The 26029-nt window shown below is 59.1% G+C and overlaps 1 protein-coding gene and 2 long non-coding RNA genes across 5 annotated transcripts; 1 reads left to right on the top strand and 2 right to left on the bottom strand.

Annotated features, from left to right (window-relative positions):
* Positions 1 to 722: 722 nt before the first annotated feature.
* On the bottom strand, positions 723 to 14893 carry INKA2 (inka box actin regulator 2). Of its 3 annotated transcripts, none has more exons than XM_054711413.1 (3): positions 14691 to 14893; positions 13550 to 13627; positions 723 to 1548 (listed from the first exon to the last, which is right to left on the bottom strand). In XM_054711413.1, exon 3 carries the CDS (start codon positions 1546 to 1548, stop codon positions 724 to 726), a length of 825 nt encoding a protein of 274 aa, XP_054567388.1. In that variant the 5' UTR covers positions 13550 to 13627; positions 14691 to 14893; the 3' UTR covers position 723. The 3 variants fall into 3 exon arrangements, 2 of the variants coding, with proteins under 2 accessions (XP_054567388.1, XP_008145382.1); XR_008555074.1 differs by lacking the exon at positions 723 to 1548 and adding an exon at positions 12029 to 12462; XM_008147160.3 differs by lacking the exons at positions 13550 to 13627; positions 14691 to 14893 and adding an exon at positions 10881 to 11271.
* Positions 14894 to 19789: 4896 nt separating this feature from the next.
* LOC114233606 (uncharacterized) lies at positions 19790 to 24099 on the top strand. The gene is made up of 4 exons (XR_003619747.2): positions 19790 to 20304; positions 20413 to 20464; positions 21124 to 21304; positions 24044 to 24099. It is a non-coding gene; the product is annotated as an uncharacterized LOC114233606 (long non-coding RNA).
* LOC114233605 (uncharacterized) lies at positions 23716 to 25860 on the bottom strand. The gene is made up of 3 exons (XR_003619746.2): positions 25550 to 25860; positions 25270 to 25390; positions 23716 to 24233 (listed from the first exon to the last, which is right to left on the bottom strand). It is a non-coding gene; the product is annotated as an uncharacterized LOC114233605 (long non-coding RNA).
* Positions 25861 to 26029: the final 169 nt, after the last annotated feature.

Consider the following 26029-nt stretch of genomic DNA (forward strand, 5'->3'; position numbering starts at 1 on the left):
GTGATACCTGCCTACTTGCTCGCTGGCACAGGAGATAATGGGTGGGAAAAGGCTTCCCAGTGCTCTCGGGGCTGCAGGTATCTCTTCCCTGTGATTTGGGAAGACAAGGGCTTCCCCCAGGATTCCTTACACCCGCACTGCTGAGCCAGCCCTTTCGGATCCAGTGCTGCTGACGGCTCAAGGCAGCAGGCGCAGGAGGGGTGGGGGTTTCTCTCTGCTGCCCCCACTCCCAGGAGGCTTAGGGTTAATACCTGTGCCAGGAGCAGTGGTTTGCCGGAGAAGCAGTTATGGGGACACAAGAGATGAGGTCTTTATTGGGGGCTTCTCTGAGGAACCTGAGGCCCTGATGCCCTAGTCCAGTGGTCGGCAAACTGCGGCTCACGAGCCGCGGTTTGCTGCTCTGTTGACTAATGAGTTTGCCGACCACTGCCCTAGTCCATATAGAATGTTCATCTGGGGTCTTTGGGGACAGTGAGGAAGGTCAGAAGGATTTTCTGGTCTCCTCCCCTTATACCCACTCCAGCCCAGAATGAGCAACACACACACACACACCGCCTCCCCTACCAGCCAGCCGTCACTGTCTCCCCACCACAGGCCGCCTGGCCTCCTCTCCTTTCTGGGGAAAAGGAACCTGGAGTTGGGCTTTTGAAAGCCACGCCAGCCGCATCCTCCTCCCCAGGGCCCCGCAGGGTTCAGGGTTCAGTCAGCTTTCTGTACGGGGATTCAGACCCAAACAGCGGTGTTAATATCAAAGCCGGAGGGCGCGGCTTCCAGGGCCTTGGGGCAGCCCGTGGGCGTGCCCTCCCCTCGCCTGGGCTCCCCCACGCCCGGGAAGGGAAGATGCCCCGAACCCTTGGGATGGCCCCGCTTCTTGACCTTCTGCGAGCGTCCGGCTCGGGGCTCTGCGGCCGAGGGGGTCACCCAGCCTGGCTTCTCCTTCAGCAGCCGGTCGCGGTCAGGCCGTACGCTCCGCAGGAATTTCCGGAAGATGTTGGCGGTCAGGGCGAACTTGCGGCCCAGCTCCCGGGACTGGCCCCGCTCTCCCTGGGGCTCCCCCGCCTCCCTAGGCTCCCCCTTCTCCCCGCCCTTCTCCAGTTCTGGCAAGTCCAGCCAGTTGCCCACCAGGTCCGCAAACACGTTGTCCCCCATCACCAGAGGCTGGCGATTCCGGCCCCGGGACATCAACGTGGAGGTCCAGTCATCCGGCTCCACCAGCTCGGGCCTCTGCTCGGCACAGCCTTGGAGCTCTGGCGGCTGGGTCCTGGGTCCGAGAGCTGGCTCCCTACCCCACACACTCCTGTCGGATGGGCACCTGGCGCTGCTCCCATGAGAAGCTTGGCTGGAGGGGGAGGCACCTCTGCCACCCTCCCACTGAGGGGGCTCCAGCTGTGTCCGGGGGCTTGCAGGGCGGCCTGGGGCAGGAGCCCCCCCAGAGATGTCCAGCTGTTCCAGGGCTGTCTGCACCTGGAGGAGCTTCAGCTCCTGCAGCGCCCCCATCATGCAGTTCATCTGATCCTGCAGGCCGTCGCCCACCTCCTTCATGGACATCTGCGGAGACACAAGAGAGCCAACCAGTGAGCCGTGGCGGGGTGGGGAGAGCTGCCCCTCATTGGCCCTGAACCTGGACCCCCTTCCCCAACACACACCTCCAGGGTCATTCCAGCCGCCAGTGACCCCGTGTACAACCTAGGCCAGAGCAGGCCGGAGCTGGGGAGGACCTTTAACCCGGGGTGGCTGCACAAAGGATAGCCTTCCGGCAGCTCCTTGCCGTGGCGGGCGCTGCTCCCCACCCCGCGGGTGTATGCGTAGATGCCTGCGTACAAACGAGCCTATGTTTAAGCTCCCCGACTACTCTGTGAGGGAGTGACTGGTGGTGGTCCCATTCTACAGGTGAGGAAACTGAGGCACACAAGTAACTTGCTCAAGATGACATAGTAAGAGGTGAGCTGAGATCATGGTGAGGGGCGCACAGCTGTGGTGTGGACATAACGCCTTTGTCCTTCCTGTGTCTGTGCCCTGCCTCTGAGCCTCCAGATGACGACGACGACAAGGACAATGCCGCTTTGTGAGTATGAACTATGCAACCGGAATGGTGCCGAGGACGCTCCAAGCATCGTCACCCTTTTTATATGTCACTGTTCTCAGTTGAACAAATGAGTTACCACAGTGGGTGAAGTAACCCGCCTGAGTCACGGCGCCCGGGGCTGGACTCACAGCACGTCTCTGTCCAGACGCCATAGTCCTCACCACCCGGCACTTGCAAGACGGTAGCGGTGGCGCTGGGCTTGAAGGCTGCCCGTGCCCCGTGCTCCCTGTGGGGAGAGGAGGAGCTCGCTCCCTGTGAGAAGCGGTCGGCTGGGGTTTCCGGTCACGGCCGGGCACATCTGGCTGCCAGGGCGGAGGTCAGGAGGCCAGGCAGCTCCTGTGTGTGGAAACCCTCGCCCGGCTCTTCCCAGTCCTCCTGAACACCTGTCCGCTCCCAGCTGCTCTGGCACTAGGCTCTGGTGCCCTTCCTGCCTTCTTGGCCCACTGGGCTAGGAGTGGGGACACGGGGGGCCAGTTCCCCAGCCCCTTTGTGGGTGTCTAAGGCCCGAGTCCCAGGTGCCAGCTGGAAGGGGCTGAGAGATGGACTTGGGTGAGGGCCGAGTTTGGAGGCCGGGCAAGGGATGCTTGGTCTGATAACATTCATGAGGTTCCTACCCCGGGCCCAAGCTGCCTGGGTCCCGCCAGCTCCGCTCAGGTTACCAGCAGCAACCCTCCTGTGCGGGGGCCATCTGTTTCCTAAGCCCCCCAGAGACCCGTGGGGATCATCTTACCTCCCAGCCTGGTCCTAATGCACACAGCTCAGCCCACGGGGTGGAGGGTGGGGGTGGGGGGCTCGGGAGGACAGGCACAGAGGCTCTGCAGGGCTGCACGAGCAGCTGACCCTCTCAGGCTTCAGGGTCCCTCCCTCCCCTGCCAACCGGGCTCTGGCGGGGGAGCCGGGCAGGATCTCCCGAGCCAGCCCCGCTAACAGCCGTGCAGGGCTGACTGTTCTGGGGGCAAAGAAAGGCCTTTGCTGAGCCGGGAATCGCCACACTCAGAACCTCCCCCACGTGTCCGGGCCCGGACAGCCAACTGCCTGGGCCAGCCCGTGCCATCGATCGGCCTCCGTAGCACCAAGACGGCCTCGGGGACGGCTGGCTTCCTGTGGCCCCTCGCTCTGACCTCTTGGCTACCACCTCCCCGGCCCCTTCCTCAGCTGGGGAGACCCAGAGCAAAGTCAGAAGAGACGCGGAGCCCTCCTCCTAAGCCTCCACGGTCCCTTCCCGGCAAACGGCTCCTCTGACTCCCGATTCCTGCCTCCTTCCCTCCTCGCCCCGACCTAGAGCCCCGGGATCCTTTTTGCCTTTTCCACCGAACGCCCCGCCCCGTTCCTGTCCCCAGATTCCATCTGAAATGCAGAAGCCTCCTCCAAGGCCTTCCGCCGCCAGAGCTCCTGTCCTCTGAGACACTTCAAATGCCCTTCCCTGTGGTCCCGCAGCGCCTGTCCCCGCCGGCTCCTGTCACTCGGGCAACATTTATTGTGCATCTACTGACTGAGGGCGGGACTGGGCCTCATGTCTCCCCAGAACCCCCTAGCACCTTGCACTTGCTCCATTCCACACTGCCCAGCCGGCGTGGCTCAGGGGTTAGAGCATCAGCCTCCGCACTGGAGGGTCTCGGGTTCGATTTCCGGTCCAGGGCACGTACCTGGGTTGCAGGTTCCATCCCCGCCCCCAGTTGGGGCACTTGTGGGAGGCAACTAATCGATGTATCTCACATCGATGTTTCTCTCTCAACATCAATGGAAAGAGCATCCTCACTCCTTGGGTGAGGAGTAAAAAAAACCAACTGAGTCCCACTGAACACCCCAAACCATCCCCACAGACTGCCTGCTGCCCTCGGACAGCACCTCTCTGCACAGGGCGAGAGTCGGGCCAGACCTCAGGGTTGCATTTCCCCAAGAGGCCAGGGGTCTGAGCTCGCAGCCTCCTGCGAGGCTGAACACAGTCCAGGTCGGAGGCAGGGGAGGAATGAAATGACCCCATTCAATCTCTTCCAGTATGGAAAAACCCTTGGGAAATAATGCTGACATTTTGTGCGGTTTTCCAGGGAGAATGAATGTGTGGGTATGTATGAATCCGGGGCTGTCCATAAAACAGAGGCCGCATTTAAGTCAACAGGACAGCCCTATGGAAAATGGTACTCTGTATTGCTTGGGCTCTTGGGTTCTGGAGACAAATGGAACAGGGTTCAAATCCCACCTCTACCAGGTAATAGCTGCGTGATCTGGAAGGGTTATTGAAATCCTGTTTTTCGATTGCTCCCTTCTTTAAAATGGGGATAAGACTTCTTGCCTTGTAGGTACAGCTGTGGAGGGATCGGGGGAGGCAGTACGTGATTATAAGTGGCCTGGAGGTGAACTGGGGCTGTTGTCATGGCTTCCTGAGAACTTCCAGAACGTTCTTCCTCAGTGGACCCGAATACAGAGTAATGATTGGGTTCCATTCATCCACCTGGTCTGACCAAGGAGAAGCATCCCTAGTCCTGCCCTACCAGCGCCCCACACGGGATGGGGAGGGGAGGGGGGAGCCTTGGCGTCCGCCTGCCCATCGTCAGGCAGGCTCGGTCAGCCAGCCAGGAGTGCGGACACTGAAGGGTGAGAACGGAAGGAGGAAGCCGAGTGTGGGGAACGGAGGCAGGAGCAGCGGCTGGGTCTGCACTGAGAGGCAGCTGCCTGTCCCCACCCCGAGGGAATGACGTCACCCCCGGAGAGAGAGCCAGGGGTCTGGTCCAGGGCGTGGGACCTTCTCCATCCCAGGGTTTCTCTGGCCTCAGGACCAGAGGAGGGAGGAGAGAGCAGTGTGGGATGGGAGCGAAGAAAGGGCCACATCAGAGAGGATCCCGAGTTGGAAATCATCCGTACGGAGTCCCAGTCTCCAGGCGGGAGAGTGCGGAGTCCCTCTCCGGCCTCCCAGGGCCTCAGGCCCTTCCTCGGGTCGGGGACCAAATCACACCCCACTTGGTTTGGGTGGGAATAGAGCTAACAGCCGCCTCCGTCTTCTCCACTGCGAACATCTCTCTCCCATCCCAGTGACGGTGTGGGAATCCTTTCTGAGAAAGGCCACACAGGGCCCCCCATGCTCCTAGCACCCATCCACCGCCCACAGTCCACCTCCCACCCCCGCCCTCCTGAGCCTCCATGTGTTTCCTTCTGAAATCTGTCTTCATGCCCAACTTTAGCGTCTCTCGCTGCGGCTGAAACCAGCCTGGGCTCCCTCCCAAATTAGAGCCGGACGCCCAGGCACCCTCCTGGGGTCTGTGCAGAGCCACCTGCTGCGGTCTGAGGCCTGGCCTGGGTCAGGCTGATGCTCGGCCACGTGACTCTGGGCAGATGCACCAACCTGTGTGCTTTGGGTTCTGAGTCTGTAAAATGATAACCCTTCCCACGTGGGCAGTGGCACTCACCCTCCCCAATCCATGGCCAGATCCGACCCCGTGGTGACCCGGGAGGCTGGCAGGAGTCCTCCCCACTCGATGGACTCGCAGCTTGGAGGTTCAGTTTCTCCCTCAGTGTTTCCCGAACATTCTTCCAGAGACTCCCCTCACGCTTTTCACCATATCCGCATACGGCCTCGGCTCTTACTAGGATTTAATACCTTACCTATATCTACTGCTTGTGGAAGTGCTTTTTATAGAGGAACCTAGATGACTGACTGCTAGGAGCAGATGGCCGCTCTAAAACTGGTTTTTCATCTGAGCATCACCTATGTAGCCTTGAGCGCCTCCAGTGGAGACATCCATCGACTGCCTGAGGTTCCTGCGTATTCGTGGGAGGACTGGGCCGGACCCCAGCCCCCCCCCCCACCACCACCACCACCCCACCTCTGCCCCAAGCCTGGCCCTTACTCAAGGGCAGAGAGCTTCCCATGTCATCCCCACCCCTCACTTCCAGCCTCATGGGATTGTTGTGAAAAGAAACCAGGCTGCCCAATGGACGTGCAAAGTCACATCGTACAGAGAGAAGAACATGAGGTCTGGGAGGGACTCCAAGAGCCAGGGAGACCACTAACTCATCAGAGGAGGAAGGGACTGGCTGCCCTGGGCGGGAGGGGGCGCTGCTGCTGGGAAGCCAGACCCCAGCATCCTGGACCTCCGGGCCTGGGCCCTCGAGGGGGGCGTGTGGGGTCAGCTGTCCGTGGCCAGCACCCTTGCCGGGCACTCGCTGGTGTGGGGGGAGTGGAGGTGGGAAAGGATGGCACCAGCATCCTCGGCAGCCCTCCCGCCCTCTCCTAGCCCCTGACCGACCCCACAGCTGTGCCTCCAGCAGCCGTCTCACGCCCTCTCCCAGCTCGGCCGGGACCCTTGGACACCAGCTCCAGCTCAGCCGTGGGCCTGGCAGTGTGCCCTGCCTGTCTGCCCCCTCCCCATCACTCCCAGGCTCCCCACACAGAGCTTTTCAGCCCCTCTGGAAGCTACAAGGAGGTTCCGGGCCGGAAATGGGAAAAGCCCCGCTTTGGCCAAGCAGCCCATTCTCCGGCCCAGTGAATGGGGACCTTCACAGCCCCTGCCCTTGGCTGCAGCGCTCAACAGGAAGGTAGAGTAGAAACTCTGCCAAGAACCAGAGAGGGAGGACGGGAAAGAAAGGAGGAAGTCTGAGATGGATGAGCCCACCCTCCCATCCGGACCATCTCCTGGGGGCTGTGTGCTCCGGCAAGAAGCAGACAGACAGAGGTGCCCGATCTCGCCCCTTCCGCTGGCCTCTCCACCTCACCAAGCCCTTCTCCCCGACAGCTTCAGCTCCTGTCCCCGGCAGTCGGTCAATCAAGTTCCTCGGGCATCCGAGGGACCTCAAAGAGTTACCTTCCTTTTCTCCTTCCTAGTCCGGCTTTCACATTCCTGCATGGATTCTTCTAATAGCCTTCTAGCCCAACCTCTGCCTCCGTTTCTTTTTTAAAAAATATTTTTATTGATTTCAGAGAGGAAGGGAGAGGGAGAGAGAAATGATGAGAAAGAATCACTGATGGGCTGCCTCCTGCACGCCCTGTACTGGGGATCAAGCCCGCAACCTGGGCATGTGCCCTGACCGGGAATCAAACCGTGACCTCCTGGTTCATAGGTCCACACTCAACCGCTGAGCCACACCGGCCGGGTTCGTCCAAACTCCTCTTTGGCCCCCGCTCTACACATCAAGGGAACGGCAGTGTGAGGTCCTCTGCAAAAGCGTTGACCCGCCTCAGGAAATGTGCTCTTTTGCACCAAGAGCTGAAGGCGGATCCTGCCGTGTCTCCTCGGTCACCATCGTTTCTCCTCCTCTTTTTGCCTTTAGGCCTGGTCCCCCTCCAGATGCCAGAGCCTCCTGAACTGTGGCCACTAGCGGCCTACCTTCTAGCAACACCACGCTGTCCTAGGATGGCCTTCTCCAGCCTGAGAGAAGTCCCTCTCCTGGTTCCCCAGGCCTCAGCTGGGGTGGACCTTCCCAGAGCTGGCCTCCATCAACCGCCTCCTCCTCCAGGAAGCCCTCCCAGCCTGGCTGTACTCCACGAGCCCCCATGGCTCAGCCCGTATGCACTTTGTTTGCTCTCTACTGATCTGAACTCATGAGAAACGCCCTGTGAGCATCTTACATCTGCTTCCTTCGTGTGCCGTGTCCACCCCTTTGTTAGAAGCCCTCGGGGAGCCGAGTGTAAGCAACAGCTGGTCCCAAGGCCTTGTGCTCCGGGCAGGGCCCCTCGTTGGCGTTGGCGGCTGGAGCCGGGAGAGATGTGTTCCCTGCTGAAAGGATGCAGCCCCCAAGCCCCTCGTCCTAATGAAGAAGTGTGTCAGCTGCTGCTCCTTCGCTGCCACATTTCATCCCTGAAACCCGATCCCGCCGTCCCGTCCAGGCAGGGCCCAGGGGCCAGTTCTCTAGACATTAACCAAATTGAGCCAAGACCCCCCAAACCCTCAGCCTCCCCCTCCCCCACCCCGAGCTCGCTCATTACAGAGCAAATATTCTGCTTCAAGAAACTGGGAAATTCTGCTCCTTGGGTTTTCAGGAACAGACTCTTCTTGTCTAGCTTTCCCGGGCCAGGGACAGGGCCGGGGTGCAGGAGGGGAGCGCAGAAGGCCCCGGACAGAGACCGCTTCACAGCCCCTGACTGTTCCCTGTCCCAGCAGGTTTAACCCACAGTGTCTGCGGGACCACTGCTGCTGGAAAGGAATTTCGTGGAATCAATGTTGAACTTGACTGATGTTCCACAAGTGCCATTCCTGGGCACGCACTGCAAAGCCAGTCCTCCTGGGTGGCAGGGATGATTCTGGCTGGGAGGCGCACACACACACACACACACACACACACACACACACCCTCAAACTCATGACAAGCGTCATGCCTTTCCCACCCTACTGCGGACCTGGGGGAATAAATAAGCCAACACCTTCCTATTCCAACCAAGCTGCATTGAATTCACCCCCGCCCGCCCCCCCAACCCTTACAAGAGCCAGAGGGCTGCGCCAGGGCCAACTCAGCTCTGCTTTCTCCTTCACTCCCATTGGGGAAACTGAGGCGCTGAGATTTGGCTCAGCAACCTAAGCACTGGGCTGAGGTGTCGGGGAGTGAAGGAGACTCGGACAGCTCTGCCTGTCACTCCGCTGTCTCCCTTCCGGGGCGGACTGGCACAGGGGCGGGGATGGAGCCCCATGGGGGTGGGGGGGAGGGTGCATAGCTCTCCCATCTGAGTGTCATTCTGGGCCCCAGGCCAGGCATTTGGCTTCCTCTCCAAGAGAGTCAAAGGCTGAAGCTGCTCAGACAAAGGGCCAAATGAAAGCTAATGGGGAGCCGGGGACTTCAGCCTCTCCCCTTCCTCTTCCTGGGGACCAGGGGCTCCAGCCCTTGGCAGGAGACGGTGCAAATCAGGACCTGGAGCTCAGCTCGGTGCAGATGCCGGTTTGCCTTTTCTGTTCTCCTGGCACCCACAGACTCTGCCTTCCTCCCCTCACTACCTCCCACCTAGGGTGCAGTAAAAAATGCAAATCGGTAGGATTTTAAAATTCCAGCCCATGCCAGGAACACCCACAAACCCTCTATTAAGGCAGATCCTGAGGTGGGTGGTGTGGTCCCAGATTCCAAGAAAAAAAAAGAAAAGAAAAAGATTCTGTTAGATTCTGTTCTCAGGATGGGCCTTGGACTTCAGACATGATCTGTGATGATCGTGACCTTCCTCTCTGGTATTGGACAAACGCATGGGAAAGGTCAGAACTGTGTATGTGTGGGCTGGGCCAGCCACCCCAAACTGCCTTGGGAAGCATGTGAAACTCGTCTGGGAGGGGACAGGATGGAGACTCTTCTGTCGCTCACCGAATTCGCTGGGTGACTTTCCCTTCTGACCGCCACCACAGGCAGGGCTTCGGGAGGAAGCACCAGAGGGGCGCCGGGCTCAGAAGGCAGGCCCCGGAGCGGGCGGACCGGGAGCCTGACCGTCACGGAGAACACCTGCTCTCCGCGCCCCTCTCCCCAGAGCTGGCCCCTGCCAGGCTGCCAGGCTCCCTCCCCAGCGGGAAGAGTGAGGGGTTTGCAGGGGGGAGGGGGCTCCCTCCCCAGCGGGAGGAGTGAGGGTTTGCAGGGGGGAGGGGGCTCCCTCCCCAGCGGGAGGAGTGAGGGTTTGCAGGGGGGAGGGGAGAGGATGCCATGGGATGGCAAGCCGGGGGCTGGCACTGTCTGCATCCAGGTCTGCTGTTGTGAGCCTGGGTGCCCCCCTCTGAAAAGTTAAGAGGAGGAGGGGAGAAAAGGTGAGGCCGGGAAGTCGCCGACTCCCAGAGAAACACACTAAACGGGACAAAAAGAGGCAGAGGCGAGGACAGGAGAGAGCCTGGCGGACCGGCCGCGTGAATTCTGGCCGTTGGAGGGACATGGTGGCAGGGAGGGGTGGGGGTATATGAAGTCAGTGAGAATCAACCAGAGTTGGAGCAGGGACCCCTCACCCCTCCTGGGTACCCCGCCGCCACCACCACCACCACCACCACACCGAGCCGCTTCTCCCAGACCCAGCACCCCGCCCCCGCACGCCCCCTCCGCACGCCCCAAGCCCAGACCTGACATCTGGCTGGGCCTCCGCAGCTCCCGCTCGCGATCTGCCAGGCGGTTCCCTCCCCCGCCGCTCCAGCTGCCAGCCCCCTCCCTGCTGGCAGGCAAGCCCGGGCAGACAGCCGGCCCGGCGGGCCCCCGCAGCCACGGCAGCTCTGCCAAGCCCGGCAGAGTTGGGGGCCCCAGGCAGTGCCAGCTCCTCTCGAGCGACCAGTCCCCGGCTGACCTTCTGCCCCGGGCAGGGATCCGACCCGCGAACGCTCCCCAGCGCCCCGCCCGCCCCGAATCGCCCAGAGCCACCCCAGAAGCCGGGCACCCCGCGTCCCTCTCTTTCTTTTTTCTTGTTCTATGTCTATGAGGTTTTTTTCTTTTTCTTTCTTTTCTTTATTTCTTTTTTTTTTTTTTTCTTAATCCCTACACCTTTTTCACCAGCCCCTCAACCGCGCCCCGCTCCTTCTGTGCGGGCGTCTAGGTCCCACTCCGTCCGCGTGTGCGCCCTCGGTGCGCGCCCTCTTTTCTGCCTAGGGTTCCCCAGAACCTCTCGGTCTGGGCTGGGTTAGCTCGGTCTCTGTCACTTGTTCCTGTGGCCTCAACTCTCACACAATCTTTGCTTCAAGTTTCCTCGTGGCCCTTTTCCCTCGGGACAGGCCTTGCCCTCTGCCTGCCAGTGCGCGTCCCCTCCCCGCCTCCTCCTCGGCCTTCCTCCTCCCGCGCGCGTCCGGGCTCCCGGGGTCCGGCGAGGCCAGGTACCCATCGGGGGCGCACCCCGCCCTGGCGCCCGCTCCTCTCTTACCAGCTCCTGTTTGAGGCGGCGCAGATAGCAGTCCATTTCCCCGCTCTTCTTCCTCATGCGCCCATTGGCCGGGCTCGGCTCCACCACAGAGTCCCAGCCCCACGGAAACCGCGCGCCCCGCGGGCTCCTGGCCCCGAGATCCGCGCCTCCCGCAGCTCTGAGCGAAGCTTGCGGGACTTGGAGCGGCTTCCCCCGCTGCTGGCTGCGCGCGGCCCGTGCCGGGGCGGAGGGAAGAGCGGGCCAGCCTATCAGCGTTCAGGGGGCATGCCCTCAGCCAATCAGAAGAGCGCACGGGGGGCGGGGGGGGGGGAACCGGGCGGGCTGGGCGCCCGCTGGCTGACCGTGACGCCGCGGGGGTTAGCGCTCGGCCCGGGCCGCCGCTCCTTGGGGGGCTGGCGGGGGACACCTGGTCCTGGCCCGCACGGCGCGGGGCACAGAGACGCCGGACTGCACCGACGCCCGCCAACCAAGCACGTGAGCCCTGTTTGGTCACAATGAGAGCGCCGTCCTACGCGTGGGCACTGGGTAGCGGCCTCCGAAAGAGGCTGAGTGCTTCGTGTCAACCCCCTTCGCCGAACTCCGACCCTCTGCCCGCCGCCGCTCAGCGGCTCTTTGTTTGTTTCCCCCGAGGTGGGCTCTGGAGGCGTGGCTCCCCCCACCTCCTAGGAGAGGGTCCTCCCAGCCCACCCCTTGCCGGTCCATTCACTTTTTTAACGCATTGAAGGCTCGCCGCCCTCCCCTCCGGGTTGTAGGTCCTGGGAGGTTGAACGGGACAGGCCCGGTCTCTGCTCTATACTTGGGGCGGGGACAGGAGAAGGACGAGACAAACACGTAAGAAAACGCGGTGGTGTTTCCTTCTGAAAACAGAAAACGGAGGGACGCGTGAGGCTGCTTCCAATAGCCGGGCGGGGCGTGGAGGAGCAGGCCTTCCCGAGCCCGGCGCCCAGGTGGCCTCCGTTTTCCTAGCGCGGGAAGCGCCCTGTGCGGTCGGGGAAGGGAGAGGGACTCACAAGGGCTCCGATTCTATTCAACAGGCACCGCCGGGGCGCCCGAGGTGTGCGAGCTCCGGCCGGGCCCTGGGCCGGGGGGGGGGGGGGGGGGTCTCGGCTGATGAGCCCGAGAGGGGCCGCCGACCCGCCCGCCGCTCCTCCCGGCGGAGCTCGGATCCACCCCGCCGGGCTCCGTGCGCCCCGGCGCTGCGCCACCCGGCCTGGCCCGCGGGGGGGCGGTGTGGCCCGGCTCGGGAGTAATTAGGCCAATTAGCCGCGTGTTGTTCCAAGGTAATGGACGGGGAAAGAGTGCCCCAAGCAGAATGTAGGGTCTCCGAGCCAGACAGAACCTTGAAGACCCCACAGGCGGCGGGAAGAGAGCGTGCAGGCGCGCGGTCATCCCACTCCGTGTCGGCAAAAAGCGCTTCTGCTTAATTAATGCCGGAAGATGAGAGAGGAAGGAGGATACAAATGACCATCGTTAGACGTGAAGACTTTGCAGAGTCCCTTCTCCCAGGCCCTCGATGATAGCGACATGCCCACGTGTTCCCGCCTCGCCCTGAGAGCCCCGTGGGGAGAAGCTGGAGCGGGAGCTGAGTGATGGAGGGAGGAAGGGAGAGGCGCAGGTCTCTTGACGTGACCACTCGTCAAGCCCAGGTGCCCCCCTCCGAGGTCGCTGTTCAGGATCCCGCGTGGGTCAGAAAAACCGACACCCGCGGGATCGTGCTCCGGGATTTCCCACGCCCGCTGCGAGAGCCTGAGATTGCATTTATCTGCTCCCTGCAGGCCTCCCCGCTGGCCCTCCCCACCCTCTGGCTTCCTTGCAGCTGTGAGCTGGGATGCTCAGGGACTCCTTTCCGTGGGGCGGAGTGTGTCCAGAGGGAGCCACCCCCAAGGACCGAGCTGCTGTCCTCAGCCCACGGGACCGTCCTGGGGTGAACCCTGCGGTATGGGGCAGAAAGAGGGGCCTGGATATTAGCATAGAGTCCACGGAGGAAGCCTTCCAGGGAAGAAGACCCCAAAAGGGGCTCCCCAACCCGGAGGGCAGAGCTTCCTCGCTGGGACACGGGCCGCCTGTGGGTCTGTGGTGGCAGGAGTAGTCTTCAGAGTCAAGTTTAAGCTCGGGTTTCTGCATCCCGCGGGCTCAGGCACCGGACTCCAGCGGGAGGATGGGGTGGTGCGGTCCCAGCTTCCGGCACTGAGGCTGAGCTCCTGGCAGAACCAGGGACAGGGTGGGCAGGTCCTCCAGACGCTTGACAACACAGGATGGCATGCGCAAACGCTGTCCTTCCACTGGCCTCAGCTTCCCTGGCTTATGGTTCCAACCTCTGTGACTCTAACCCTTTTATACTCCTCACGAAACTCTACGCCCACAATGATCCGTGTAGTCAGGGCGAGAGGAATCCGTCTTAGAGATAAAGTCTGTGTCATCAGCAGAGCCAGATCGCATTCCATCCATCCGCTCTTCCGCCGATGACTGTAACCTCAGTGCCGAGCTCCAAAGAGAGGTTCCGGAGAAGTCAGAGGTGCTATTTCTGGGTGGCTCCCACGGGACGTTGGAGGACAATTACTGTCAAACTCTGAAGTCCTTCCGTGATGCTGGGCCATTGTGACTTTCTTGCTCCCTGTCCCCCAAGGAGGCCAAGGTCACACCCAGGGCTCTGGGGCTCTCTCTCTCACCTTGTTCCTGAAGAGGTCATGTGGGCAGAGCAGGAGGCAGGAGGAGAAAAAGGGGCTGCCTTCCCCTTGTCTCTTTTCCTAAAAGGGTTTAAGTGGTAGAGAATCAAGCCTGTTGCCATGGTTATATAAACATGGGTAAATATTTCTGGGCTGAGGGTGGGAGGGGGTGGTGGACATGATCCATTTTTGCAGAAGAGGAATCAAATGGTCAGCCTCCTCCCCTTCTGCCCCCCAAAACTCAACCTCGAGGCGGGGGGTGAGATTATCTCACTTGGAAATGAGGACTAAATCAGAGATTTTGAGATTGGTTTTGAACATACTTTCGCACAGCCACCCTGAGCTGGGCTAGAACCCTCAGCAGGCATCTCAGCATTTACCCCCTGCTGGTGGGGATACGTGTAAGGAGGGTGCTTTCTTTTCCTGAGGGAGGTGGTACAGCCCCTGGAAATGGCGTCTGTGGGTGTCAGACTCTTGGGGTTTACCCAGCCTCATGAGGGAGGGTGGCCCCTCGGTCCCACTGCCAGAGCCGGAGGGTCCTGGCACTGATGACTAAGCTCAAAGGGAGAGGCAGAACCAGCTGTGTCCCAACAGAGCTCAGATCCTAAACTAAACAATGGAAACACTGCCGTTCTCCTGGCCGGAACCACAGCCCCCACCTGGAGCACCCGCCCACCAAGTCCTAGCTAGCTCTTGAAGGCCCGCCCCTGGGTGAGGTGATGTCCATCTCGTCGCCATTGGCAACAGAAGAGCTGGGGGGCTCATCCTGATGTGAGGAAAGAAACACGTGGCCACACGCGGTCTGGAAACCTCATCATCACATCACCCTCCCTAGGGCGGGGTCTATGTCCCCACTGCCCACAGGCCTCCACCCCTTGTGGCTGCCAACAGCCATTATTACCCCAACCCCCCTCACGGCTCCCCCCGGCCTCCTGAGCACCAACAGGAAAGGCTGACCCTAGAGATAAACACGTGTTGTTGGCAGGAGTTCAGATATCACTGCGAACTGATCTCTCCAGGCGAGCAGGCCCCGAGGTGCTGAGCAGAGACTGCGTGTCTGAGTGCACACACATCGGGGTGCTGGGGGGCGGGGGCGGGTGTCTGGATGGAGGCCCAGCTCTTCTCTGAAGAATCTAACTCCTACCTTTCATGGCATCGTCCTCTGTCCATCGTACAGAGAGCTGGGCTCCTTGCCTCTTCCCATCCAACACCAGGGAGACAGCAGAGGGAGGAAGTGGCCTGTATGCTGGGAGGCCCCTCGGTTCCCAAAGGAAGATTCTCTTTGGGTTTTAATTGAAGACTCTTTTGACTTGGGAGAGGAATCAAAGACGACTCATTAACAGCTCCTTAGCTCTCGGTGTCTTCAGCGTAGATGTCATTCTCCCCACTTACAGACAGAGCAGCTGAGGCCCAAAGGCTTTGGTCTGTGTGGTGATGCAACAAAGTCTCCCTGTTTCCAAGGTAACCCCTTTCTGGTACCCTAGTCTGCAGAAAGCAGGATTACTGCGATGACTAGGGCCACTGAGGGAGAGAGTCCCCTAAGGGTGTCCCCCTCCCGATCCACTTGCCCACCTCCAGCTGTTGATGGGGCCCCAAGCCCTGGCTCATGGGACCACTTCCGGCTCTCCACCTGGCCCCTCCCCCTTGATGACATAACCTCTTCCAGCTGGCCGCAGGGCCCCGACCCCCTGGCTCACCTGATAACTTCTGGGTGCTCACCTGGGCCCAGCCCACCCTGGCAGTCAGTCACATCACCACTTGTGACATCATCCCCCTGATGATGTAACAACTTCCAGCTGGCTCACGTCACCACTTCCGGGTATTCCTGAGGCCCTGGATCACCTGACCAACTTCCGGCTGGTCCCCTGGGCCCTCCCCCTTGTTTTCAAGACACCGCCCCTTGTTCACCTGACCACTGAGCCACACTGGCTGGGCTCCTTAGCTCCTCACGCAGAGGGGTGGACTTCCCAAATCGCTGGAAGTTGGGTCAGAGGCCTAAGGCCCACAGCCCCAGATCGCCTTCTGCTCACAGGCTGCCTCAGACCGCGTGGGAAGGGCGGCAAGCAGCGGGCCGCCAGCCCTCCTTCAAGACAGCCATGGGGGTCCATCCGCCTCGGGACTGTCCATCGTCCCCACCATGGGGGCCTCTCACCCTGGAGTGGCCTGCGACCCAGACAGCCCTGCCTGCGGGCTTTGAAATCCGGGCCAGAGCGGTGTTAAACCCCTGAACACCCTTTGCCTCCTGGGAGCCGTGTCCTGGCCCCTCCAGAGTCACTTCCTGGTGGCCGGGCCCTGAGGCCAGCTTTCTGCCTCATTCCCGGGGCACGCCCTTCCTGAGGACAGGGACCTGCTTGGTGCCATCCAGGCTCTGGACCCCAGGGATGAGGGGCTTTTGCGTCCTCCTGTGACCCTCCCTCCTCCACATTCACGTGGCCCCACAGCCTCTCCCCTTGACCACCGCCAGCTGTTGACGGGGCCCCACGCCCTGGCTCACGGGACCACTCACCGCCATGGCTTTTGCACGTAGTACTAACCTAGACATGGCTCCCACCCCCTTAACTTCTTCACAAAGTCACCTGGTGGCAAGACTAGGCTGTTAGTTATGCAGGAGCTATTTTTTTTTTTTTTTTGAGGAGGAGAGAAGAAAGGCATTGGAGGAGGAAATAGAAGTACAGTAAGTCCTTATCGTCGTCGATGAGTTCTGAGACTTGAGCAAAAGGAAACCATTTTTATCGTAAGCTAATGGATACAAACGAGAGTTACGTTTCTGTGGCATCTCATCAAGGGACATTGAATGAAATGTCCTTATTCGAGGACCTGCTCTATAGGACTTTGAGAAAACGCTGTGTATGAATGGGCCAACTCATGTGAATAATTCAAAGGGAATTTTAAGTGCAAAATTAGACTGGTTCCAATAATCTACAGAGCCCTCCTTGGAATCAGTTGCCGCTATGGGCCTGGTGCTTCTAGTAACTAAGCGATGGTTTATTGCTATTTGGAAAGCAAATATCTCCATTTTGTAAACATTTGCTGGCTGGAAAAGCAAATGTTTTTCAGCTGCAAAACACCTGAAGAATGCCAGGGCACAGCTAAGGGAAGTACTCGGGAGATTTGTGCAAACGACCGCTGGTGTCCTGCACTGACAAGGAAAGGGACTCAATCGGCACGCTCCTGGGGGACATTCTGCCACATCTGACGTCCCAGAGGCCCGCGCTGGCTTCCCGGTGGCCTCACCGTGGCCTGCAACTCAGATCGAAGGCTCATTGGATCACACACCCCTGGGCCATCGCCACCAGCTTCTAGTAGCTGTGAGCGAGGACCAGGGGCTGGCAGCCCGCCAGGGAGAGACTTGTTAGCGAGAGAGAAAGCAGGCTGCCTGCTCTCCTGCCCGGGCTGTGCCGTGAGGAGGGAAGGAGGTCACGTCTCAGGTTCGGCTTAGCGTGGATTCGCTTCCACCGGGCAGCTCCACTCCGCTCCTTGTCAGGGGCCAGAGAACTGTCTTAGCCCTGATCAGACCTCAGCCCTGGGCGATGGTGGAGATTTCGGCCTGGACACCCCGAGGGGACCCAGTGTCGGGGTGACAGCCGCTTCTGTGGAGGCTTCTGCTTACCCCGGGAGGCAGGCCCCTGTCCCGGGGTTTTGTGGGGCGGGCAGTGGCTCTGGGCAGCGGCAGCGGCAGCAGTCCGTACCAAGACAAAGCCTCGGGTTTCCAGAGCGGAAAGCCAGCGAGGCCGAGAAACACTGTCATCGCTTAACAAATGAAGACACACAGTGAGAAGCAGGAGCTGAACACGCGAAGGCGCCTGGGCTGTTCCCGCCCCTCCCCCTCCCCGCCTGCGGACAGGTTTTCTTTGCTGTGATTATTCCCCATGAATCATCATCCATAGCAGCGACGGAGGCAACGGAGAGTGAATAACGAACCCCCAAATGGTCTTTTGTGTCTCTGCCCGGAGGGTTTTGGAAATAACTAGCATTTTCATCTTTCTGACTTAGCATCATGGAATTGGGGGGCTGAGAGGGACCTTCTAGATAATCAGGGGACTGTGAGCTCATGAAAGGACCAGAAGTCCGGCCGGTGGGGCTGCGCATCCGGCCTGCCGCGGACACAGGGCTCCTCGCGTGCGTTCAAGGCCTCCCTTGTGCCAGGCCCTGGCCTGCTCCTCCCAAGCGCTCGAGGCAGGGGCTCCTCCGCCTCCATCCTGCAGACGAGGAAGGGAGGCCGGAGCCAGAACCCTGCCGGCACCAGGGGCCCTGGCTCTGGCTCCGGAATCCACACCCTTTGGATCGGACGCGGGATTTTATTTAAAAATTTTTCTGTTTGTCAGTCCTCAGCAGAGGATATTTTTTTCCATTGCTTTTTAGAGAGAGTGGGAGGAAGGGCGGGGCAGAGAAACTGAGAGAGAGAGGAACATCAATGGGAGAGAGACACATCTCTCTCCCATTTGGTTGCCTCTTGCATGTGCCCCGACAGGGGCTGGGGATTGAACCTGAAACCCAGGCGTGTGCCCCGGATGGGGAATCGAACCTTTCGGCGTGTGGGCCGACGCTCTAACCACTTAGCAACACAGGCCAGGGCGAGACAAGTAACTTTAACCTCTTTGGGTCTGTTTTCTCCTCTGCGCTCTCTAACGTTTGAAAACTCTAACATTTCCTGCCCAAGCATTTACAAGTCAGGAAAGTGCAGAAGGGTTAGGTGATTTCCCCTCGTCACTCACGTTGCTGACGGCAGAACCAGCCCGGAAAAACAGACGCCCCAATCCTTCTCCCCTGTCCACCAGGCAAGCCCTCCTCCCCCCCGCTCCGCCCCCAATCTCACTTTGGCAGGTGTTTCTAGAGGAACCCAACTCCTCGCCTTCGAGACCATCTGTGCTCTGATTTCAGATGAGAGACTGGAGGTGTCAGGATGGGTGGGGCCAATCCCACACCAAGGCGAGCTTAGGAGGCTGGTGGTATCGGCCTAACCACCTCGCACCTCTCCCTCTGTCTGCTGTGAGGTCTCTCAGGGACCAGCATCATGCGGTAACCATGGGAACAAGCATGGTGATACCGTGTCTGGCGTGGCACCCGCTCTCCCAGGGAGTTGTGTGTACAGTTGCTTGTCCTCATGGAGAAAACGTGCATCCGTCTCTCACCCAGACTTCCTTCATGGTGGCAGTGGCGACAGTCGCTCCTCCCTAGCCTTTCCCCTGCCCTTTGTTCCTGTCCCCGATGCAGTCATTCACTGAAGTGAGGTGAGTGTGCCCTGGGGGGAGGCAGGGTCCAACCTCGAGCGCCCTAGCAGCCAGCAGCCAGCGTGCACCGTCCTCAGCACCCCATCCTGGTGTTCCCCTGCCCCCTCCCGTGGAAGGAGAATTGGAAAGGGGTGCAGTGTCAATACACAGATCCCCAGAGTGCCTACCAAGGGGGGACAGGGCATCCGGGTGAGGCATTAGTATCCGTGTGTGTGTGTGTGTGAGTGTGTGTGTGAGAGAGAGAGAGAGAGAGAGAGAGAGCGTGCGCAAGGCTCAGACACTCGGAAACGAGCTCTCGCCCACCGGGGAGTGGAAAATTGGCCTTGGCAGGTGAGGAACCGGTGCCGGTGAGGGCGCCAGCAGGGTGTCGGTGTGATCTTCTACAGTTGCCGTTTGCTGGTGTGGCTAACACTCTCTCCCCCTCCCCCGAGTTGTAATTAGGGGCTCAGCAGTGGCTTGGAAGGGCTGGGGCGCATAGAGAGGGACGTGAGCGCCCCTGGATGACCTCCTGGCTCTGGAAGCCGGCCGTGCGCCTTGCAGGTGGCTGCACGGAGGCGGCTGAGAACTGGCCCACAAAGCAAGCGGTGTGGCTTACGGTGCTCTGGTGGGTGGGAGAAGAGATGGCAGTCCAGGGGCTAAACCTGGGGCGTTCTGCCATATGGCGGATGTGGGAGGCGATGTGGGCCTGGCGGCAGGCAGGGGCTGCCTCGAGGTGGCCCTATCGACGGCCCTATAAACTCTCCACCCCCATTTGCTCCAACTATAAAGTGGGGCAAGTCATCCCCTGCTACCTGCCCGTGGTGGAGGGAAAGTGTCTAAAGGCGCTTTGAAAGGTCAAGAGCACGGCGGCCAAGCGCATGCCCGGAGCCTGCAGGGAGGCAGCCGTCCGCCTGGCGTCCGGCTCACAGCCTGTGCTCGGACAGGGACACGAGCATCTCACACCCACACCCCTCCCCTCCCCTCCCCTCCACAGGCGGGCGGCACACAGGAAGGGTGGGCTGCTGCTCTCGGACCGGCTGGTCTTCCCACCCGCCTGGCGCTGGGCCCCCTGCCCCCCACCTGAGGCGGCGATCCCTCTGCCCTCCCTCCTCTGCTCCCCGCCTGTCAGCTTAATTGAACAAGGATGCGGGAGAGGTTTGATTTAATCAAGCCGGTCGCTGTATCCATTCTGCTCTGAGGTCCCCGGGTGTCACCACCGAGGCTCAGATTAGACGGTGACAATTACTTTTTCTTCCCTGGCTGTTGCCTCCCCTCCCCTCCTGTCCCAGGAGGGACCTGGGAGGCAGGCCAGGCTCCTGGGACCGAAGAACGATGCGCAGGATCAAAGGAGGGACTCGTCTGGCCGGAGAAAGCCCCTGTCTGCCTTACACCGCCTTGTTTGGAGCGGAGAGGCAGCCGAGGGGTGGGGGAGAGAACATGTGAGCGGCGCTGCCTCCCAGCGGCTCGAGGCGCCTGAGGACAGAGCTGAGCAGCATCTGTGCCATCGTCGATGGCCCCGGAGATAAACCCAGTTCGCCTCATTGTCAGGTCCCTGGTGGAGGGTGGAGGGTGAGGGGTGGGGGGTGAGGGGTGGGCCCTGGGGGTAAGGGAGCCGTATGCCCTGCACACCCCAGGTAACAGGCCATGTTTTCCCAGGTGCTCTGCCTGGATTCTGGGGTCCGGAGCTGGGAAACAGCAACAAAAACAGGTGAGAGACTCCATCCGTCTGAGTCTCTGTGGCTCTGTTCTTGGCAGGACATCGGCAGAGGCTGGACAAGCTGCCCCCTGGAGCAGGGTTCAAGGGGCGGTGTGGGTGTGGGGGTCTCTGGTGCAGACACCTCAGGGTTCAGAGGTTTAAAATTCCAGAACAAATCTCTCCTCTGGCCGGTTCACCCTCCCATGTCCCTCTTCTTCCGGGAAGCGGGTGCTCAGCACCTCTGTTCCGGCAGCTCACTGGAGAGAGACAAAGGCCTCCCGAAGGTCATGGGAGTCCTCGGGGGGGATCCTTTTTGCCTTTGGCTCCTTTGTGTCACCTTCTCCCATCGGGCTGGGCAGCGGACAGGGGCAGCCCTCCCGGGCCCCTTCAGGGTCCCCTCCCTGGCATTCGCGTCTCCCCCAGATACCCAGCAGACAGCATCCTCCTCAGGAGCCCACGGTGACGAGCAGACACCCTCCTGACAGCCCAGCGAGGATCCCTCCAATGCATATTCTATTGAGTGCATCTCACCGCGGCTGACAGCCGCTTTATCAATTAAATTCCACATCCCCAGCCTTCAGAGACGCCACGGGCCTCCCTACCTAATAAATCACAGGCCCCCAGTTATTGTTAAGTGTCCCATCAGTCTCTAATAAAATCCCTGCCAACAGGGCCAGGTTATTTATTATGCCGCCCGGACGGGAATGAATGGGGCCCCTTCTCACACGGAGAAGAGCAAACGTGACGCCTTCCTCCCTGAAGACGGAGGCTGTGATATTAAAGGGGGCAATTAATCACCGCGGGCCTGGGCGGAGCGGCGTCCCGCTGGAGAGAGGGAGGATGGTCTGGCAGGTAAGTCACAGTGCTCAGGGGCCCCGCCTTTGCTGTGCCCCCACCCCTCCGAATTCCTGTGGGAAAAGGTCTGAAGGTATGGTCGCCCCCTAGGCCGTGGGAGCAGCCACTTCGGATTAAGCAGGATCCTGAAAAAATAAATTCTGTCCAGAGGGCCAGGTATTAGTACTTGATAAGCTTGAGAGAACACGTTTATTGATGGTGACCGTCCGCTGAGCAGATGAACTGAATGAAGAATGAATACAGGAGCCCGGCTGGTGTGGCTCAGTGGTTGAGCATCAACCTGTGAACCAGGATCTGGTCACGGTTCAATTCCTGGTGGGGCACATGTCCAGGTTGCAAGTTTGATCCCCAGTGTGAAGCGTGCAGGAGGCAGCCAATCAATGATTCTCATTATTTATGTTTCTATCCCTCTCTCACTCTCTGAAATATATATATATATATTTGAATATAGGAGCCCTAACCAGTTTGGCTCAGTGGATAGAGCGTCAGCCTGCAGACTGAAAGGTCCCAGGTTCGATTCCGGTCAAGGGCATGTACCTTGGTTGCGGGCACATCCCCAGTAGGAGGTGTGCAGGAGGCAGCTGATGGATGTTTCTCTCTCATCGATGTTTCTAACTCTCTATCCCTCTTCCTTCCCCTCTGTAAAAAATCAACAAAATATATTTTTGAAAGTGGCTATAGGAGGGAAAGAGAACTCGGAAGCGTGCTCAGTCACGGCTTGCTGGATATGCGCACGCAGGTAGCACTGGCGCTGGGAGAGCCATGTGCCCACACCGCCAAGACCCAGGACCTGTTAGGTGCACAGCGGCCCTTGCGGTCACCTGCCAGGTAGTTCCCAAACTCTCATCATGCTCCACCGTCTGCAAGTTAAAATCCAAACTCCTCCCCTTGGCTGTCAATCAAATCCCACTCTACAGGTCTAACTGTATCTCTCTTTATTGCTACATAACACTCCCCACCCCCCCTTTCTGAGAACACAGCACACTCATTTCTTGTTAAGTTTTTACTGATTTCAGAGAGAGGGGGAGAAAAACATCAATGATGAATCACTGATCGGCTGCCTCCTGCACGCCCCCTACTGGGGATCGAGACAGCAACCCGGGCATGTGTCCCCGACCCACCGGGAATCCAACACTGACCTCCTGGTTCATGGGTGGATGCTCAACCACTGAGCCACGCCGGCCGGGCAGCGCTCATTTGACCGTGGTGGGAGGGATGTACCGCCGCAGCCTCGTTTCCTGCTAACTGCTCTCATACCTGCTCCCCTTCGCACGGCAGGTCTGCTTTCCCTAAACGACTATGGTTTCTCCTGCTTCCACGCCTTCGCACAAACTGTTCCCTTTGCCCAGAATATCTCCCTAACGTGTCTGCCTGGGGAGCTCTCCTCCCCACCTCACTGCCTGGTTGAACCCCTTACCCACGCTTCAGCATCCGCCACAGGAGCCAGCCCCGGGGCTCCATGGGACTTGAGCTCTGGCCCCTGGTGCTGCTGTCTGGGCAGAAATGCTGGCCTTTGGGACGGGGATGAGGAGGACAGAGAGAAGAAAGCCATTGCTCTCTGAAGGCCAAAAGCGGTTTGCCTCGGTTTCTCAGAAGGGTGTCCTCTCCCCCACACGATAGCCACACGAGGATCAAGGCAGGCCCTGGAAAATGTCAGTACTGCGTGTGATGGTACACCACCCCCTGCGACTTGCGGATCGCCTCCTCGATCAGCGCCTCCTCTGCGCCTGTCTCTCTCCTTGAAGGCCAGGGCTCTCTGTTTTGTCCTATTTTTGTGTCTCCGGCGTTTGGCTGATTCATCTGAGGTGTTCAGAAGATTTTTGGGGAAGGTTGAATAAAGAGATGTTTGTGCACGGAATGCAAATGATAATGTTGCCTACCCTTTGTGGCTTTGAGTGTCAAATGAGAAAAAGTGGCCATAAAAACTAGTACATTCCCTTCTTTTCACATTTTCCCACAGATCCTCACACCCAGGGGGACCATGCCCCTGCCTTTATTAACATTATTTTCTTTCCCTCTGGGTACAGAAACGAATGGATGGGACCATTTGAACCTCAACATCCATTCTGAATCTGAGTGTCACTCCCACTTCTTCCGGCTCCCAGGTACCTGAGATGAGACAGGCTTTCCAGGCAGAAGGAATGGCATAAAAAGAGCCTGGGGACCCGTTGTGATTTTATCCCGGGGGACACCAGGGGGCAGACAACAGTCCAACTAGTTTCTGTGCCTGGCCCTCTCATGCCTTACCAAGCTCTTCAATGGTCTCTTACCTTTGTGTTTTATCTTTATAGCACCAGAAAGTGGGATCAACCACATTATTGCAATTTGTAGCTACTGAGGAAAACACTGTATTGATTTGTGTTTTTATTTTATTTTTTAAATATATTTTATTGATTTTTTTCCAGAGAGGAAGGGAGAGGGACAGAGAGAAACATCAATGAGAGAGAAACATCGATCAGCTGCCTCCTGCACACCTTCTGCTGGGAATGTGCCCACAACCAAGGTACATGCCCTTGACCGGAATCGAACCTGGGAACTTTCAGTCCACAGGCCGACGCTCTATCCACTGAGCCAAACCGGTCAGGGCTGATTTGTGTTTTTAGTTATTAGCAATACAATTTACTCCCAGTAACCCTACTGCAACATTTGTGTCATAACCAGCAAATGCAATAACAGAATGCTGCTAAAACTACAAGTGTTCTTGTCTGGAAAAAGTCTTTTTGTTTCTTTTGGTAGGAGAGCTGGGTCTTCGGCAGCGACGGGTTTGAGTTCTGCAGACCGCTCCTGTGGGCACGGAGACTCGGCAGGGACTCTTGAGCAAGAGAGGCAGCCACTCGATCAATGTTTATTAGGTCCACCACAGGCCTGGTGCTGGGCTGGAGAGCCTGGGGCAACCACAGTTCCTCCCTTCGGAAGCTCATCGTTTCTGTAGTGTGAGGCACAGACATGGAAACAAGGAACAGGCACCTGGTAAGAGCTAGACTAGAAGTATTTGCGGTGTGAAAGGGGAGCCCGGGGTGGGCAATCAAAAAGGTGGCCACGAGGAAGAGGATCTGAAGCTGGACCCAAACCACCTAAGATATCTGCTTAAGAAAAAGCATGCCATCACCTGTGGGGTGGGTGGGTGGCTGGAGCGGGAAGAAGCTGGGCGGGGGCATCGTTCAGGAGGTTGTTGCCATAGTGAGGAGGATGAAGGGACCTAACATAGGGCAGGTGCCATGGAGACTGGAGAAGAGGAACGGATGAAATATGTGGAGACACCGTCACCTGCACCGAATTGTTAGGAAGGAGAGAGGGATGGTAGAAGGTGAAGTCAAGAATAACTCCCAGGTTTGTGAGATTTGGGGATCAGGTGGATAAGAGAGGTGGGGTACTAAGAGGAAGCCTGGCACCTTTCCCGCCCCCTCCCAGGAGTTCCCCTTCTTTCCTAGGGACAGTTGATATTTTCTAAATTTCTAAGCAAAAATGTATCTCTAGGACCCTCTTTTTTTTTTTTTTTTAATATATTGATGTCACCGCCTGCGAGGAAGGGAGAGGGAGAGAGAGTTAGACACATCAATGAGAGAGAAACATCAATCAGCTGCCTCCTGCAACACCCCACACTGGGGATGTGCCCACAACCAAGGTACATGCTCTTGACTGGAATCGAACCCGGGACTCTATCCACTGAGCCAAGCCGGTCAGGGCTCTAGGACTCTCTTTCAATGAGATTATCTTGCCAAAGTCCCTCTTATAGGGTTTGGAATCTGTGTCATCACTGAGTGGTGTGTGTGTGTGTGTGTGTGTGTGTGTGTGAGAAATATAAGGACCAGGATTATAATAAAAGGACAAAGGAAAAAGTTGGGTTTGGATGCAGAATTTTTTTAAGTTTGGAATTGTGAAGAAGATCAAGTTGCAGACGTGGAGTCACGACTAAAGCTTGTTCTAGGAAATCAGTCATTCAGTGAATGGTGAGCACTCACCGTGTGTCCCATTGTTCCCTTTCCATCGGGGGCACAGCCGACAACAGGACAGAACAGGCCTCTGTCCTCGGAGAGGGAGAGACACAATAAGCACACGTCATTGCAGGCAGCGATCAGTGCCCTGGAGAAAAATGGAGCAGGAAGAAAGGAATGGGGAGCCGGCAGGATGGGGAGCTTAGGGTGTTCAGAAAAGCCTCTTTGAAAAGGTGATATGTGAGCAGCGACCGAAAGGAGGGGAAGGTGGTGAAAAAGGAAGTTGTCACCCTCGGGAGCAACGCACAGAAGCGTTACATTTGCGATGTCTATTAGGCCTCTACACGGAGGCGTTGAGAAGGCGGGTGGATGTCCAAGCCTGGAGTGTAGAGGTGGAGACAGGAGTGTGGGAGGGGTCAGTCCGTTTTCCAGCTTCAGTGCAATTCACTCAGATTAGCGCTCGCGTGCCCGGGGGCTGGGACCTGAGATGATTAAACCGGTCCCGCGGACCGAGACCAGACCACGTGGTCAATGTCTAGCAAGACTCCGGGCGCCTTCCGCGGGCGCAGAGGGGCAGCGAGTGGGCGCCGGAGAGGGAAGGGTTGTGGGGAGGCGGCCGCGGAGCCCAGGCCGGGAGCCGGGGGCGTGACGTGCAGCGCGCATCACAATGGGCGCGCGGTGTGAGCGTCGGGCGCGGCGCGGGGCCGGGAGGACCCGCCCACAGAGGCCGGGAGGCGGGGCGGCGGCTCCAGCGCGGACGCGCGGCGCCCTCTGCAGGCCGCAGGCG

This window comes from Eptesicus fuscus, chromosome 22 (assembly GCF_027574615.1).
Source record: "Eptesicus fuscus isolate TK198812 chromosome 22, DD_ASM_mEF_20220401, whole genome shotgun sequence".
NCBI classification, from domain to species: Eukaryota; Metazoa; Chordata; class Mammalia; order Chiroptera; family Vespertilionidae; genus Eptesicus; species Eptesicus fuscus.